The 19,412-nt window shown below is 35.3% G+C and overlaps 1 protein-coding gene across 1 annotated transcript; it reads right to left on the bottom strand.

Moving 5' to 3' along the window:
• Positions 1–4,912: 4,912 nt before the first annotated feature.
• Positions 4,913–19,210, bottom strand: LOC137871573 (tetraspanin-8-like). The gene is made up of 8 exons (XM_068709434.1): positions 19,020–19,210; positions 9,839–9,901; positions 9,487–9,606; positions 8,483–8,557; positions 8,282–8,377; positions 7,446–7,556; positions 7,151–7,234; positions 4,913–6,135 (listed from the first exon to the last, which is right to left on the bottom strand). The coding sequence occupies exons 1-8, from the start codon at positions 19,074–19,076 to the stop codon at positions 6,064–6,066; spliced, it is 678 nt and encodes a 225-aa protein (XP_068565535.1). The 5' UTR covers positions 19,077–19,210; the 3' UTR covers positions 4,913–6,063.
• Positions 19,211–19,412: the final 202 nt, after the last annotated feature.

The following is a 19,412-nucleotide window of genomic DNA, read 5'->3' as shown; positions in this document are numbered from 1 at the left end:
TGTCGAAAACAGTCATAGTATAGCCTGTCGAAAACAGTCATAGTATAGCCTGTCGAAAAAAGTGAAAAACAGTCATAGTATAGCATGTCGAAAAAAGTCAAAAAACAGTCATAGTATATTATGTCGAAAACAGTCATAGTATAGCCTGTCGAAAACAGTAATAGTATAGCCTGTCAAAAAAATTGAAAAACGGTCATAGTATAGCATGTCAAAAAAAGTCAAAAAACAGTCAAAGCATATTATGTCGAAAACAGTCATATTACAGCCTGTCGAAAACAGTCATAGTATAACATGTCGAAAAAAGTGAAAAACGGTCATAGTATATTCTGTCAAAAACAGTCATATTATAGCCTGTCGAAAAAAGTGAAAAACGGTCATAGTATAGCATGTCGAAAAAATTTAAAAACGGTCATAGTATAGCCTGTCGAAGTCAAAAAACAGTCTTAGCATATTATGTCGAAAACAGTCATAGTATAGCCTGTCTAAAACAGTCATAGTATAGCATGTCGAAAAAAGTGAAAAAAGGTCATAGTATAGCATGTCAAAAAAAGTAAAAAAACAGTCATGGTATATTATGTCAAAAACAGTCATAGTATAGCCTGTCGAAAACAGTCATAGTATAGCCTGTCGAAAACAGTAATAGTATAGCCTGTCAAAAAAAGTGAAAAACGGTCATAGTATAGCATGTCGAAAAAGTGAAAAACGGTCATAGTTTAGCATGTCAAAAAAAGTCAAAAAACAGTCGTGGTATATTATGTTGAAAACAGTCATAGTATAGCCTGTCGAAAACAGTAATAGTATAGCCTGTCGAAAAAAGTGAAAAACGGTCATAGTATAGCATGTCGAAAAAAGTGAAAAACGGTCATAGTATAGCATGTCAAAAAAAGTCAAAAAACAGTCAAAGCATATTATGTCGAAAACAGTCATAGTATAGCCTTTCAACATTTTTTTAAAACGGTCATAGTATAGCCTGTCGAAGTCAAAAAACAGTCATAGCACATTATGTCGAAAACAGTCGTAGTATAGCCTGTCGAAAACAGTCATAGTATAGCATGTCGAAAAAATTGAAAAAAAGGTCATAGTATAGCATGTCGAAAAAAGTCAAAAAACAGTCATAGTATAGCATGTCGAAAAAAGTAATAGTATAGCCTGTCGAAAAAAGTGAAAAACTGTCATAGTATAGCATGTCGAAAAAAGTCAAAAAACAGTCATAGTATTATATGTCGAAAAGAGTCATATTATAGCCTGTCGAAAACAGTCATAGTATAGCCTGTCGAAAACAGTAATAGTATAGCCTGTCGAAAAAAGTGAAAAACTGTCATAGTATAGCATGTCGAAAAAAGTCAAAAAACAGTCATAGTATTATATGTCGAAAAGAGTCATATTATAGCCTGTCGAAAACAGTCATAGTATAGCCTGTCGAAAACAGTCATAGTATAGCCTGTCGAAAAAAGTGAAAAACAGTCATAGTATAGCATGTCGAAAAAAGTCAAAAAACAGTCATAGTATATTATGTCGAAAACAGTCATAGTATAGCCTGTCGAAAACAGTAATAGTATAGCCTGTCAAAAAAATTGAAAAACGGTCATAGTATAGCATGTCAAAAAAAGTCAAAAAACAGTCAAAGCATATTATGTCGAAAACAGTCATATTACAGCCTGTCGAAAACAGTCATAGTATAACATGTCGAAAAAAGTGAAAAACGGTCATAGTATATTCTGTCAAAAACAGTCATATTATAGCCTGTCGAAAAAAGTGAAAAACGGTCATAGTATAGCATGTCGAAAAAATTTAAAAACGGTCATAGTATAGCCTGTCGAAGTCAAAAAACAGTCTTAGCATATTATGTCGAAAACAGTCATAGTATAGCCTGTCTAAAACAGTCATAGTATAGCATGTCGAAAAAAGTGAAAAAAGGTCATAGTATAGCATGTCAAAAAAAGTAAAAAAACAGTCATGGTATATTATGTCAAAAACAGTCATAGTATAGCCTGTCGAAAACAGTCATAGTATAGCCTGTCGAAAACAGTAATAGTATAGCCTGTCAAAAAAAGTGAAAAACGGTCATAGTATAGCATGTCGAAAAAGTGAAAAACGGTCATAGTTTAGCATGTCAAAAAAAGTCAAAAAACAGTCGTGGTATATTATGTTGAAAACAGTCATAGTATAGCCTGTCGAAAACAGTAATAGTATAGCCTGTCGAAAAAAGTGAAAAACGGTCATAGTATAGCATGTCGAAAAAAGTGAAAAACGGTCATAGTATAGCATGTCAAAAAAAGTCAAAAAACAGTCAAAGCATATTATGTCGAAAACAGTCATAGTATAGCCTTTCAACATTTTTTTAAAACGGTCATAGTATAGCCTGTCGAAGTCAAAAAACAGTCATAGCACATTATGTCGAAAACAGTCGTAGTATAGCCTGTCGAAAACAGTCATAGTATAGCATGTCGAAAAAATTGAAAAAAAGGTCATAGTATAGCATGTCGAAAAAAGTCAAAAAACAGTCATAGTATAGCATGTCGAAAAAAGTAAAAAAAAAGTCATAGTATAGCATGTCGAAAAAAGTAAAAAAAAAGTCATAGTATAGCATGTCGAAAACAGTCATAGTATAGTGTGTCGAAAAAAGTCATAGTATAGCCTGTCGAAAAAAATGAAAAACGGTCATAGTTATAGTATGTCGAAAAAAAAAAGAAAAAGTTAAAGTATAGCAAGTATGTAAAAAAAAGAAGGTTAAAAACTCATAGTATACACATTGTCATAACAAACGGTAATGGAACAAAATATTGAATTCTGATATTACTTTTATTTTTTCTTGCATGCATTAAACACCAAGATTTTTGGAACTGCTTTTTATTCAATAACAAATTACAATACATACATTAATACTGAAGAATGACAGTATTCAGTGAAGTAAATGCTATTATTTTAACCAATAAATGTTTCAGCGCTTCGCTGTCTATCTCAGCCAAGAACGGAGAAATGTAGAGTCCATCCTGAGTCATGTCATGGAGACGCACCGAGCCAGAGCCCTCACTGCTGTTCCTTCTGTTGGAGCTCTCTCCAATCCAACCTATGGGATAAGAAATCATATTATAGTCTGTCTACAAAAAGTCATAGAAAGTCATAGTATAGCCTGACGGAAAAAAGTGAAAAATGGTCATAGTATAGCATGTCAAAAAAAGTGAAAAACGGTCATAGTATATTATGTCGAAAACAGTCATAGTATAGCCTGTCGAAAACAGTCATAGTATAACATGTCAAAAAAAGTGAAAAACGGTCATAGTATAGCATGTCGAAAAAAGTGAAAAAACAGTCATAGCATATTATGTCGAAAACAGTCATAGTATAGCCTGTCGAAAACAGTCATAGTATAGCATGTCGAAAAAAGTCATAGTATAGCATGTCGAAAAAAGTCAAAAAACAGTCATAGTATATTATGTCAATAACAGTCATAGTATAGCCTGTCGAAAACAGTCATAGTATAGCATGTCGAAAAAAGTCAAAAAACAGTCATAGTATATTATGTCAATAACAGTCATAGTATAGCCTGTCGAAAACAGTCATAGTAAAGCATGTCGAAAAAAGTGAAAAACGGTCATAGTATAGCATGTCGAAAAAAGTGAAAAACGGTCATAGTATAGCATGTCGAAAAAAGTCAAAAAACAGTCATGGTATATGTCGAAAACAGTCATAGTATAGCCTGTCGAAAACAGTAATAGTATAGCCTGTCGAAAAAAGTGAAAAACAGTCATAGTATAGCATGTCGAAAAAAGTGAAAAACGGTCATAGTATAGCATGTCGAAAAAAGTAAAAAAACAGTCATAGTATATTATATCAAAAACAGTCATAGTATAGCCTGTCAAAAAAAGTGAAAAACGGTCATAGTATAGCATGTCGAAAAAATTTAAAAACGGTCATAGTATAGCATGTCGAAGTCAAAAAACAGTCATAGCATATTATGTCGAAAACAGTCATAGTATAGCCTGTCGAAAACAGTCATAGTAAAGCCTGTCGAAAAAAGTGAAAAACGGTCATAGTATAGCATGTCGAAAAAAGTAAAAAAACAGTCATGGTTTATTATGTCGAAAACAGTCAGAGTATAGCCTATCGAAAAAAGTTAAAAACGGTCATAGTATATTATGTCAAAAACAGTCCTTGTATAGCCTGTCGAAAACAGTCATAGTAGAGCCTGTCGAAAAAAGTGAAAAACGGTCATAGTATATTATGTCAAAAACAGTCATAGTATAGCCTGTCGAAAAAAGTGAAAAACGGTCATAGTATATTATGTCAAAAACAGTCATAGTATAGCCTGTCGAAAAAAGTGAAAAACGGTCATAGTATATTATGTCAAAAACAGTCATAGTATAGCCTGTCGAAAACAGTCATAGTAAAGCCTGTCGAAAAAAGTGAAAAACGGTCATAGTATAGTATGTCGAAAAAAGTGAAAAACGGTCATAGTATATTATGTCGAAAACAGTCATAGTATAGTCTGTCGAAAAATAGTCAAAAAACAGTCATCGTATATTATGTCAAAAACAGTCATAGTATAGCCTGTCGAAAAAAGTCGAAAAACAGAGTATAGCATGTCGAAAAAAGTGAAAAACAGTCATAGTATTGCATGTCGAAAAAAGTGAAAAACAGTCTTAGTATTGCATGTCGAAAACAGTCATAGTATAGTATGGCAAAAAAACTTCATAGTATAGCAAGTCAAAGAAAGTCATAAAAGTCATAGTATTGTAAGTCATAAAAGTATAGTTTGTCATAAAATAGTCTAAAACAATTCATAGTATAGTATGCTATTAAAAAAGCCATAAAAATATCATACTATAGAATATCCCAATTTTGTCTTGGCAGCTACAATCTATAAACTATAAAAACTATAGAGCAGTACCTCGTAATGATGGGATACTCATGAAAATCTTCAGTTTTTATTTCCAGACACTTGATGTCCACAAACTAATTTCAAGTTAGGTGGACAAAAAATAAAATTCTTACAGTATTCAACAAGTGCCAGTAAAAAAAATGTAAACGCAACAGCAACCAGATTAAACCACTTAAGGGCTTTTTATAATAAAAACAATCAAAGGTTATTTATTTATTTAACAAGGTGGTCTAAGGTATTAATCTCAAGACTTATTGTTTTACACAGGCTAAATGATTTTATTATCACATCGTGTATTTTCCGATGGAATCGTGTTAAAACAGCACAGGAACACAACACAACATCAACTTTCTGAGGATTATTTTGTGATATTTTCCAAAAATAGCAGCAGACAATGCGACAGACAGAACTATATGTTTGATAATAAACCTATGGAAGCTCATTCCTGCATCCAAAACAAATCAAAACACAAATCGTTGAATTTCACTGTAACAATACATTTGATTTCAGGCATATTTCATGTAACCTAAGGACAGTTAACATACAGAAAATAGCAATACAAATAATTTAATATGTTTGGCTAAAATTTTAGATTGCACATAAATCATTCATGTGAGATACTAATGAAAATGTTACATTTTTAATCATATACAACCTTTTATAATGGGCTGCCATACATAATAAGCCCCAGACAACACAAATTGTTTTTGAGAATCATTTTTCAAAATTTTGTTCCTTTAGGCCACAATGTGAATGGAAACAATAACTATTGTTTTACTTGTTATAAAGCTTGGTTTTGAAAAAAAAAAAATACAAAATAAAATTGGTAAAGAACATGCTGATATTTTGGGAATTCTTCTTTTCTAATTTTATTTTATTCATTCAGTTAATTATACATATTTTTAGTCTCTTGTTTATCTTATTGGTTCGTTTTACAGAATTTTAGATGTTTGCTTCAGATATTTATACAACTTCTGTCACTCTTGAGACTTCATAAAGTACACACCAGGCTGTATGTAATGGCATTAAATGTCACCAAAATATCAGCGTGTCCCTCCACAGTAAAAGCACAGGTTAAGTTACAGTAGCACTGAGGTTACATGGTAGGTGGGCTATTGGGCACTGCTGATTGGCCGTTGCCAGGCAGTGATGGGATGGAGGGCGGGGCCATGTGTGGGTGTTCAGGCGGTGGTGGGGCTCTCCTTTTTGCCAATCTGGCAATAGAGAATCATGGAGAAGACCATACCAAAAATCTGCAGAGAGAGGAAACATATTAAAGACCACTGAAATGTAATATAGTTGCGTTTTGTCTTTAGTGAAAACACTCTCTATTTGTAATATAATTACAAATAGAGTATTTATATACAAATAGAGTAAAAGTCTGTCTATTACAAATAGACAGACTTTAAATGATCGCCTATCGTTGCTTGGCACGGTTCTATACAGGTTCAGGTCTTAGTTTGTTTCTTCTGGCGAGTTCTGTTCATTAAGAGTAATAAGAGTAAATATTAAATATGGAGTACCCCAGGGGTCGACCCTGGGCCCCCTGGTTTTCCGTAATTAGATTCTATTACCTTAAAATAAAAAGGATGTTTTACCTAAGTACAAACAGCAATAATACAATGTAAAAATACTATGCTGCAAGCATTACAAATGTCACTTCAGAAAAAGTATTAGCATCAAAAGTACTTGGCCCATTTCCGAAGACTATAACTTATATTGGATTAAAATTTTCTAAATGTTGCAGCCTTGTAAAGGTGGAGTTAATCTATAATAACACATCATACTTTATATTTATATTTATGTTTTTATTAATAATTTGAATCTGAAAATTAACTACAACTGTCAGATAAATACAATGAAGTAAAAAGCACAATATTCACATCCTGAGATGAAGTGGAGTAGAAGTATAAAATAGCACGAAAAGGAAATACTTATGTAAAGTACCTCAAAATTGTACATTACTTGAGCTAATGTTCTTTTCAAAGTGTTTCTTTACACAGAAAGTTTTAATATATTTCACCTCATCCACAAATGTAGTTATTTACTCGTTAAACGTGTATTTCTAATCTTTTGTGGAGTACTTTGTATTGCATCCTTTTATGTTATGGGTGTGGCTCCAGGAAATATTTGTACAATACTTTGAGCAGCAGTTTCTGGTGGCGAATTCAAGTAAGTGTGTGTGTGTGTGTGTGTGTGTATGTGTGTGTGTGTGTGTGCGTGTGTGCGTGCGTGCGTGCGTGCGTGCGTGCGTGCGTATGTGCTCACCAGCAGAATGGCGATGGCAAAGGCGATTCCCAGCACCACCTCCATGTTTTTCTCCATCAACTCGATGATTTTGGTGGCGCAGGGCTGCAGGAACGAAGCAGGAAATCATCATCACATGTTTCTATGTAACTGATGTACTCACACCAAAACTGTACCTATACATATGTTTTACTGTACTTTTAATTACACTTTGATTTTAAATATCTAAATCCTAAAAACTCTTTAGTGATGATGTCAAAAATTCAAAGAACACATGTACAGTTCCCAGTAGGTATAAATAAAGTTCTGGTCTCACCGTTTGGTAAATGGCGTTGGACTTGCAGTCCGGCTCGGTGGCGTTGCAGCGGCAGGAGTCGGGAACTTTAGTCCAGTCTGACGGTCCGTTCGCGAGACCACAACACTTCAGCTGGAGGGAAAACACAACGTGAGACTCACTGATCATCAGCAGCTCTTCTACATTTCCTCTGAACATGGAGCAGTTTATCCACAGCCAGATGGTTTTACTGAGTTTTCTCAACATGGAATAACAAGCAGAACAATCTAAAGCTTACCTCACTTTTATCTTTTGGGCAATTACATTTTTTGAATTTCATCCTATTTGTACTTTTAGGTGAATCATTTGCCTTAAAAAACAATTGCTTTATTTATTACAATAATTATTGTAATAAATAAATAATAATTACTTATTTGTGTTTCTTGGTTCCTATATTTGGTTGTTAATTTTTATTTTTATATTTGTATTATTATTATTATTATATAATTATAATAATATTATTATGATATTATTATTATATTACATTATTATTATATTATTATTATTATATTATTATTATTTTATCTATTATTATTATTATTATATTATTATTATTATTGATTCATTTATTAGTATTATTATTAAAATTGTGACATGCAGCGCCCTCTAGTGGGTCTCCATCAACAAAGCAGGCATCAAAACCAACCAAAATTGAATCATTCCTGCGTCAAGATTTGTATTTTCTACCTGCTCAGTTATTTATTAACTTAAGCCAGAAGCAACAAAGTATGATTTTGAGGAAATGTTTTAAAGTGTCCTCTGACATTAACTCTGTGTGTGTGTGTGTGTGTGTGTGTGTGTGTGTGTGTGTGTGTTACCTCCGTCTGTAGTTTCTCCAGGTCGGCCTTTACATCCTCAGGTTGTGTTGACAGCGGGGTGAACTTTTCCAGACGCTCCTTCACCCAGTCCTTCACCTGCACACAGACAAAACATTAATAAACAATAACCATAAAGTCTGATCCTCCTGACAAACCTACAGGAAACAGGAAACACAAGGAGCGCATCACTTCCTGTTTTACCTTCTTCTCCTCCACGGCTCCCAGGATGCCCAACGCCAGCAGGAGGATGAAGATGACGAGGAGGCTGATGAAGAACTGAGGATAAAGAAAAGCAGCGTTGATTCTCAAAGCGTGTTGTTACATGAAGATGATAATTACTTCTGCAAAAATGATTCCTAAAACTGAGCCGCATTTTAAAACATCATCAATTAAAGCAAAACTCTTGGCATTAATTTGAAAAAGTGGCTTTATTTACATCTTAACTCCATATCATGATAATCATGATACTTTACCAGGATTCTTTTGATTACATACTGTAACATTATTGTTGTAAATCACACTGTAGTATGTCAAAAAAATCATGAAATGTTCATAAATCTTTCATCAAATAATAGCAAAAAAAGTCATTAAAATAATATCAGGTCATAAAAAGCCATAATAGAGTTTGTTAAAAAAGTCATAAAAAAGTAATAATATATTTTGTCATAAAAGTCATAAAAAAGTCAGAAGTCATAGTATAGTATGTTAAAAAAAAATCATAAAAAAGGTAATACATTTTTCATAAAATAGTATGTCAAAAAAGTTATAAAAAAGCCAAAATATAGTATGTTAAAAATATATAGAAGCCATAAGAAGTCATAGTAAAGTATGTCAAAAATTATAGAGACGTTATAATAAAGTAATTAAAAGTCACAGTATAGTTTGTAAAAAAAAACACACAAAAGGGTCATAAAACTTTCATAAAATAATATGTTAAAAACATCATTAAAATTAATATTATAGTATTTCCAAAAGTTATAAAATGGTCATAAAAACTCAGAATATAGTTTGTCATAAAAAAGTCATAAAAGTCGTATGTAAACAAAATACATCAATCATAAGAAGTCATATTATAATATGTAAAAACAGTCATTAAAAAGTCATAGTATATAGTACGTCATACAAATAGAATATTTATCTATATCTATATCTATATCTATATCTATATATATATGGTTGAATAGATGAATAGACATAATTGTTACCATCAGCAGCATGCAGCGGTTCTCTCTGATGGCTCCACAGCAGCCCAGGAAGCCGAGCACCATGATGATCACCCCGATGGCGATCATGAAGTCGATGCCGGGAATCGCTTCATCGGTGATCTAGAGAGACACGATCAGCAATCAATCAGTAAATAATCAGTAAATAATCAGTGTTTTATCATCTAATTAATAACATTTGGAATGTGCGGTGGTGATGCTAATGCCAATAATGTCAGGAAGTTACAGTTACTGTATTTCTGTTTATTAGATGTATTTTCTATGTATTGTATTTCATCCTCATGTTTAAGCTTTAAGCTTCTGGACTGTCTCAGTGGTGACGTCAGAGTCTCACCAGGTTTCCATCTTTGTGGACTTTCAGGTAGATGGCGACGCCGAGGATGATGCAACCACTCAGCTGTAGAGAGAAAGAGATGAAACGTAAAAACAAAACGCTTATTGTGGAGAAAACCTTCAGCAACTCAAACTCCACGATGTCGACTTTACATATTCAACATGTATTTGTCTAGGAAGTACAACATGTAAAGCATCATTTTTAATCTTTCATTAAACTTTTATTCATTTTACAAAATGAACCAAAACACTGACAATGAGGTCTTTGGTCGACAATAATACAAAATAAATATGAAACAAAACTTGAGCTTCTCTTGTCACGTTGTATTTGATAGAAGGAGACACTGCTACGGAAGCCTTGAGAGACAAATAACTAATTGTGATGAAGCGTTTTCTAAGTCTGATCAAAACAGTTTTGTCTCCGGTGTTTACGAGGTTAAAACGTTTAGCCTGGATAATCTTAGATCATAAAACTTTTATTTTGTGAAGGTAAACAAAAAAAACATTTATTTTTTATTTAAAAATAATAATAAAAAAATAATATATATATATATTTATTATTATACAACAAACACTGGTAAAAAAAGACACATATGTATTTATTTTTTATTTTATATATATAAATGAAAAATTATATAAAAAGTATATATTTGATTTTGTTGATTTATATATATATATATAAAATTATATTATTATTATTTATTTTCATATATAAAATATAAAATAAATGTGTGTGTGTTTTCTTTCTACCAGTCTTTGTTGTTGTAATACTCATTGTGGCCACAAGAGGCTGCACCACTACCTCCTATTCTGGGACTAAAAGAATTCATGTTTTCTTCTGGGTGAGTTTTTATTCCTCCATGCACTCTAAAAACACCAGATACATATATTTATTTATTTATCTTTTGCAAGTTCTGCAAGTGAAGAACTCACCTGGAAGAAAACATGAATGTTTTTAATCAGAACATTAAGCTATCTCGTGTATTATATGTCCGTACTCGTCTCTGATCTGTTCTGTTGATCAATAAATCAAACCGGACCAGAGGCAGAACAAGCAGCTGACGCTCGGTATCGGGGATCTGGATCAGGACTCCCTGGGGACTACATGGTGGAGGCTTCGGTCCGGGTTCAGGACTGACGAGTACGACATGAATTATTCAACAACGACTCAACCGTCAATTAGCCGACACAAACACGCTGAGTGAATGAACAGCAGAGAAAAGACAGAGCCGGAACCACAGACCAGAGCAGACCGTCAGCAGAGACCAACACACATTAATGTTCATTAAATGTTCAGTAAACAAAGAGAAACGGTGACGTACAAAACCTCACAATGAATGTACACAGAATTCATTTGAAGTCTTTAGTGTCCTAAAGTTAAGCAAAACTTTATATTTAAATTAAGTAAAATCTATAAAATAATATTAGATTTTACAGTTTTTTAAACATTAACTTTACTCTGTTTACTCATTTAATTGTGTATTATTTCAATGTATTAACTTATTTTATGATGCTATAAAATAACAATTTATTATTAATATAATTACTTAAATAACTCTTGCCAAATGCTTTACAAAAGCCAACAATTTAACAAGAATTAAATCAAGTAAAAATGTATTAAAATTAGGAGAAACAACAACTAAAATACCAATATACATATACATATGTGTTTACGCGTATGTGTGAGAATATATATATATATATATATATATATAAACTGTGCATATACATGTACAAATATTTCCGATACTTTCTGTGAAGTTTAGAGCTGAAACAATTATTTGATTGACAGAAAATAGAACAGGAACTGTTTCCTTTATATATTATTTTAGTGAATAAAGATTCCACTTCTTGTAATTTGAATAAACATCTTGTTTAAATTCAACACTCTTCACAGTTTGTTGTAAAAAAATAGAAATATTTTTAACATATTTGGGAGTGTGATGTAGACAAAACAATTAATCAAGAAAATAATTTCCAGATAAAACATTAATGAAAACAAACAATTAGTTCATTAGCTTCTCTATTTGATTTAATTTAATGTCTATATTTTCTATTAACTTTACAATGTTAATGACCCTTTGTTTCATATTTCTGAATGATATTTATTTTAATGCTATAAATAAACACTAAAGTCTACAGTAAAGGAAACGTATGATGGATGATTCATTCAACTTCTCAATGAACGGAAACACACAAGAGTAGGTGACCTCTGTGCTCACAATAGTGGCGCGCGCAAACACACACACACACACACACACACACACACACACACACACACACACACACACACACTCACAAACACACCACACCCTAAGTTGTACTCAGGGTTGTACTGAAGGCTGAATAAATAACAGCGGGTGTGTCACACCCACACAGCACACACCTGACCAGTGAAACCAGTGAAACCGCTGTGATTTCTGCTCGTTTGACCAGCAACACTTCAGCAGTGAAGGAAGAAGGACTCTGGTGTTCAACTTAAAGGGGTTAGTCTAGTCTAAAATGACTCTACTTCTCTCTTGATTTATTCCCTCAGTAAACATTGTAAACATGAGTTTATGGTCTCAATCTCTAGTTTACAGTCTTCTTCAATACAGCATGATGTTCATTTAGTACATTATGCTCCATTTAGAGTCAAACAGACCATAAAGCAGGGGATGCTTTAGGGGCGGGGCTACATGCTGATTGACAGGTCTCTAATACAGCGTTGTGGTACTTTAACCCTTTTTAATGTGTTTTCACTTCATGACAAATTAATTGTAGCATTTTGATCACCTAAAAATGTCTTATTCACATTTTGTTGTACTTGGCTCCACCCTCACAAAAAAAAAACAAGATGGCGACGGCCAAAAATGCCAAATTTGAGGCTGTTAAACCGTAGTCGACAAACCGATGGGCGACGTCACGGTGACTACGCTCACGTCTTATAAAGAGTCTTCCACAAGCTGCTAGCTTGACATTTATCAACAGCAGCCGTGTTGGTCGTCAACCCGGTGTCACCAAATGGCAAATAAATGACACGACAGTCTGTCTGTCATTTAGTGTGCAATAACAACGTCATTCTGCTCAAAACTCATCTCCAGACACAACCAAACAGAGTTAGTAGTTGGTGTTCGTTGGACAGTTTCATGGCTGAAGTTCAGAGTGTTTGAATAACAAACACTGAGCCTGAGGGAAAACCCTCCATCATTCTGCCGACTCTGCAGGTTTGTTGTTGACACATCGGCCCTCATGAAATAAACCAAAACTGTTTAGGATCATACAACAGATCCTCTATATTCTTTGGTTGATTTGTCTTTCTTTCTTTTTCTTCTGTTCTTCCAGCCGTATATTGTTGTACACGGTGTTACTTTGAGTAATTATGACGACATTTCTCACTATTTTCACTGCTTTTACAAACAATCAATCGATTAATAGAGAAAATAATGAGCAGATTAATCCATGATGAAAATAATAATTAGTTCTCCAACTCAACCGTCTACAACAGTCAAATCCTGTTGTGATTAATGATAATCATACAACGACACACTTTAACTGAAGGAACATTTGACAGTAACAGAGTATTTCTACTGTGTGGTATTAGTACATTTAACTAAGTACAGGATCTAAATACTTCCTCCACCCTTGCCTCAATTACTGGATATGAGATTGTCCTGTTCAGGAGTGGTTCACCACTCTTCTGTTTCATCACCAGAACAAAACACCACCCAAGCAAAGCTGGTGTTTTCATGTAGAGGTGGTTGCCAACAGTCACAGGCCAAACAAACACTGGATGAAAAGCCTCCGTACATAGTCGTGGATCTGTGTTATCCCCTAAACATCTGCATAGTCAAAGCTGTGGGATTCAAACGTGCGTCACTGTAACAGCAACAGAGAGCGTGAACCTGCAGAGCAACATAGCAGCACAGCCCTCAGCAGGTCTGACAAACAAACACACCCTCTGAGCTCACATCAGAGGGATCCTCTGGACTAAAACATGATCAATATTACAGTCATTGAAACGTGAATCAGGATTACACTGACCAGGATTGACGTTAATTCAAACTACAGTTGATCATGATAACAGTTGATTAGGATTACATCTGATTGGGATTACAGTTGACGGGAATTACTGTAAAATGAGATTATAGTTGATGATTTTAGTTAATTGTGGATACAGCTGACAGGATTGAGATTAATTACAGTATCAGTTAATAAGGATTACATCCAATCAAGACTGTAGTAGGTTTGGATTACAGTTGATCAGGAATGTAGATAGTTGGGATTTTACTTGATTTGGAAACAGTCATTCAGGGTTTCAGCTAATTAGGAATCTGCAGGAGCAGGATTACAACTGCTGAGTCAACTGATTCAGGATACAAGATATTTAGGAATACAATTAATCCGGAATACCGTTGATCAGAATTACAGTTTGTCAGGACTCAATTAGATTTCGATTACCGTTCATTGGATTTGCAGATGATCTGGATTAAATTTAAATTTGATCAAGATAACGGTTGATAAGCATTAAAGTTAATTTGGATATTTATGAATCTCGATTACAGTTAATTACTTTAACAGTTCAGAAGGATTACCGCTCCCGTATCTTATTCCTGTCTCTTTAATTTGTCTCTTATTCTTTGTTTTTCTATAAATACATTTTACATGTTTGTGTCTCAATGTACAGATGTTCCCTGAGCCTTTATGTCCCTGCTGGGTTCCTGTAGATGCACTGTTGAGATCAGTGTTGTTCACCGCACACCAAGTGTTTCCCCTTCTTGGGTAATAACTAATAAACTTTGTGACAATAATAGTAATTACAAGGTGCTCGTTCTGTCCGTTGAGATAGACAGGGGGCGGCTCATTCCTCAGCAGTGACTCAGAGGCAGCGGGTAACGCGGTAGTAACGAGTCATTGTGTAACTGAGACGCAAACTGATCTGCTGGATTGGTTGTAAATCCATCGGACCAGCGAGCAGACGAGACGGTGTCATTACACAAAAACCACACACACAAAATTACAAAAGTGATGCAACCAATAACAGGCAGCTGTGTACAGTCATGAGCCCAGTGAGCCTGTGAAAGATAACCCTCTGGGTTTGGGCCCTTGTTGAGGTCTCTCTGGCTCAACAAGCATTACATTGAATTCAGACACTACTTTTAGAAGGTTGTACAACTGATGGTTGACATTTGGACATCAATGTGAACCAGACTGGAAACATAGACCGTATATAAGTGGACATAGCCACCATGGCGTCACCCATTAGTTTGTGGACTGACGTTTTGAAGCCACGAGTTCGGCATTTTGGCCATCGCCATCTTGGTTTTTGGGCCTTCACCATCTTGGTTTTTGGCTCTTACCATCTTGGTTTTTGGCTCCCACCATCTTGGTTTTTGGCCTTCATCATCTTGGTTTTTGGCCTTCACCATCTTGGTTTTTGGCCTTCACCATCTTGGTTTTTGGCTCTCACCATCTTGGTTTTTGGCTCCCACCATCTTGGTTTTTGGCCTTCATCATCTTGGTTTTTGGCCTTCACCATCTTGGTTTTTGGCTCTCGCCATCTTGGTTTTTGGCTCTTACCATCTTGGTTTTTGGCCGTCACCATCTTGGTTTTTGGCTCTTACCATCTTGGTTTTTGGCCGTCACCATCTTGGTTTTTGGCTCTTACCATCTTGGTTTTTGGCCTTCACCATCTTGGTTTTTGGCTCTTACCATTTTGGTTTTTGGCTCTTACCATCTTGGTTTTTGGCTCTTACCATCTTGGTTTTTGGCCGTCACTATCTTGGTTTTTGGGCACCTAATTACCACATTCAAAAAGGTATTTATTAGTGATAAGGCATCATTCTTTAGCAACTTTAAGGGGAATCTTGTCATGACAATACAAATATTTTGCTATATATATTTCAGCGAGAAGCATGCAACAGGCCTTATCAATACCATAATATTGATTTCAAACATGCACCCTGTATATTTAATGTTGTAGCTGGTTGTGTAGTTTATCCTTGTGTGTAAAATCAGAAGTTAAAGTGTAGTATTACCTTTGCAATATTGATTAGTAGAAGTACAAAATAGCATAAAGTGGAAATGCTGAAGTAAATTACCTGAGAATTGTACTTCTAATCGTCAATGTACATGTTGTCCTATCTGCTGATTGTTTTCATTTTTGAAAATCAATTTGCTTAATTGGTCATTTCTGCTCACATATTTTGCCTTTTTCACCTCTTGTAATTAAATCAAATAACCAGTTTAAATGTGTTTCTGAGAGTAAAATAAGCAGACCACAGCAGTACTTTGACTGAATACATTTAGTTTGTATGTATTTAGTCACGGTCCAGCTGTGTTTTGCTGCAGTTCTTAAGCATGTTTTCTCTCGGTTAAGATCATCTATTTCCTGCGCGGGAATGGTCCCTGAACGCAGCATCTATTATTCATGGAGTATATGAGCACTCTGCTGCAAGGCGTTAATGTGCAGAGACAGAGCTGCAGATAATTGGTCATTTCTTGACCATTAAAGGCCATAAAAGCACTGCTGTGTGACAAGATGTCCGCACGGTTAGAGCACTTTATCTGTGGAGAGTTCAGTCACAGAAACAACAGTGGATAAAGACTTAAAGATGCCAAGAGGAACAAGAAAAAGTCAACAGTTATGTTATATACCAGTTGATAGTCAGATGTCTGAGGACTACTCTTTATGTCCGAATGGTCTCTGCTGCTTTTATAGTGTAGAACGTCTCTACTAATAGATGGACAACAAAACGCTGCTCAATGGTTCAACTGAAAGAGACAAAGATCCTCTGAGCAACAGTTGAATGAATAGAGAAGAAATCAGCAGTCTTTGGTGAAATAAGCTGTAAGTGTAGATTTAAACAGGAACAGCTTCCTGTTTCACAATAAAAGCAGCCTAGAACAAGCTGGAATTAACTTTAGCAAAGCTCTTCTTCACAGTAGAAATAGGTTAGTCTAGAGTTGTTGGAATATCAACGTAAATAAACCATCTGGTGTTTGAATTATACTTATTTTAGAAGAGAAACAGAAGAGAAACATCAATATAACATCAACCAACAGCACCCATGTTTGTTCCTCTTTTTTGTTTCCTCAGGAAGCATCACTTAGCATCTAAAAGCTACAGCAGAGCCACTAGTTAAACACTTTAATAAGAGCCCTGCCCCACCCTCACCATCATCACCATCATCATTAGGTAAACACATCATGTCCACCATGTCCGCTGAGTGGGTAGAATCAAGTTAACATTGATTGAACATCATTTCTGGGAACACGGACTGAAATAAACTCAGCAGGCAGCCGGACTGACGCTCAAACAGCAGGAGGTTTATTTTAAACAGAGCTAAAGGCTAGATATTATTTCTGACCATTGACAGAAAAACGAGAATGATAAGATGATATTCGTTCCAAATAGTTTGATCGGTGGTCTCTATAAAAGCCGATCAGAAGAGTCGTTCAAATGGCGCAAAACAAAAACGTGCAAGACGAATTATTTATGCGCCGCTAAAATCTGTGTCTCTAAAGAGAGAGAGTGGAATATGTCGTAAATCTGTGATCCTCATCTCTTAAATCCAAAAGTTATCACACAATGTTGTTAAGAACAGTCGAATACATAATGCTACACACTAAAGAAGGCTTTAAATAGACACAGTGATCGGTGATCTATCGAAGATCAATGGTCAGCGATCAGCCCCACAAATCCTCATCGTAGCACCCGCACCGTTATTGTTCGTTATTAATCATAATTTAAGCATAAAGAGAGAGAGAGAGAGAGAGAGAGAGCTGGTCAAGTGGACCAACAACAAGGGATGTGATTGGCTGAGAGACTCAAGAAAACACATGTCCCCAAATATGCCTCTAAATCAAGACAACTAGCAGTAAAGACAAAAATAATGAAACATATGTCTTGAAAACGAAGAGGGTTTATGAGACGACGGAGGAAGCCGAAATTGTTCAAATGCTACTTTTAAATAGCATTGCTAGCTTGTCTTCTTGTAAGGTAATCATTGAGGAAGCGGGAAACAGAACTGTGCTTGAAAAAAGGAGTCTTTATATTTTATCAATTTAAACATTTTCAACTATTAAAGTGAAGACTATGTGTTAAAACGTGGAGCAAGCCAACCTCCCACCAAAATATGATAGGATACCTTTCATATTCATGCAAAACAAAGCTAGTTATTGCTGTTTTGGAAGCTTACTCTTTTTAACCTTGTAGCTTAGCATTTGGACTTGAAGTAAGGGGAAGCTGCTCGTCTACACTCACAAATATCATGCAACTAAATTCAAATCCAAAGTTGTCTGATTGATAATCTTTGTCTCTCTTACTGCCCCCCCCCCCCCCCACCACCTATAATAATGTGAATGATAACATGTGCATTTCTACAGCACTGTTACAACAAACCTTCAACAACAAGCGTTGTCAGGTTTGTGTTGAGCAAGAACTTCATCCAGCAGGAGTTTTTAGATTAACCGGCCGTTTGGTGTGGCAATGTTCGTGGGTTTGTAACGTGGGCCGAGGAGTAACATGAGGCTGCAGATGTCAGACGTGATGTGAGGCCGAGCGGCGAGTTCACGCCCTGAAACTGAGCAACCTGTATGTTCATGGGGGGGGGGGGGGGGGGGGGGCGCAGAGACATAATGGAGAGCCCACACAACCTGTTTGACTCTACTGAACGGTTGAATGGAGGAACAAAAAGAAGACAGAGGAACTGCTCTGAACAGAAACAACTGAAACATTTAAAGTTAATGAACAAAACTAAACACATAGATTGAAAATAGATGAAAACAGAGCGACAGACAGAGAGAGAGACAGACAGAGAGAGAGACAGACAGAGAGAGAGAGAGACAGAGAGACAGACAGACAGAGAGACAGAGAGACAGACAGATACTTAACATATAAAAGAAGAAGTAAAACCTCAAATATCTGCTCAACCTGAGTTGAGTAAAACATATAATATAAGTCTAACAGTACAACACATCCATGAAATGAATCCTGCGTCACAAAATCCAAACAATTTAAGTGAGAAAACTCCTCCAATGACGAGCCAAACAAACCCACAACTGACAAAGACTTAGAAAACTCTCGGAAACAATAATAATATGATTTAACCGTCTCCCAAAAAATATAAAAAAGACATTATTAAGATGTAATGATGTTAAAAACATTTCTTAAATGACTATGTTTTGTTTTCCAGACTCACCCAGAAAAGGAGGTTGAAGAAGAAGAGGAGGAACTTAATGCATTTATTCACAGCCATGGCTTTTTCGTTCTTTTCGTCCTCAGCTGCTTCTTATGTGACTCTCGACTCGCTGCCTTCAAACAAACACTAGCTTCCTTCAGAACGGAGAGACTCCCTTAGGCTGGTAAACAGAGCAGCCTGCTCTACCTGTTTACTCTTCACTGAGGGAGCGTCCCTTTTTTTGCCCTTCCTCCTTCCCTTTCCTGATCCCTCCTCTTCTTTCCTACACCTCATTCTCTCCTTTCCCCTTCCTGCTCCTTTCCTTCTTTCCTACCAAATAAAGCCTGTTGGGCTCGAAACCGACAGATTGCTAATCTGTCGTCAGGTGAAAATACAGAATATTTCTGTAATCTA

This window comes from Cebidichthys violaceus, unplaced genomic scaffold (genome assembly GCF_023349555.1).
Source record: "Cebidichthys violaceus isolate CVI_PGR_0920_01 unplaced genomic scaffold, fCebVio1.0.p SCAF_149, whole genome shotgun sequence".
Classification (NCBI taxonomy): domain Eukaryota; kingdom Metazoa; phylum Chordata; class Actinopteri; order Perciformes; family Stichaeidae; genus Cebidichthys; species Cebidichthys violaceus.
The sequence above is the reverse complement of the archived record's forward strand: the minus strand, read 5'-3'. Positions and strand labels throughout refer to the sequence as shown.

Coding starts and splice junctions, on each gene's coding strand:
- LOC137871573 (XM_068709434.1), bottom strand. CDS start 19,076: ATGGCTGTGAATAAATGCATTAAGTTCCTCCTCTTCTTCTTCAACCTC. Junction 8,558..9,486: donor ACCGCTGCATGCTGCTGATG/GTAACAATTATG, acceptor CTTTATCCTCAG/TTCTTCATCAGCCTCCTCGT. Junction 7,235..7,445: donor CCAACGCCATTTACCAAACG/GTGAGACCAGAA, acceptor TCGTTCCTGCAG/CCCTGCGCCACCAAAATCAT.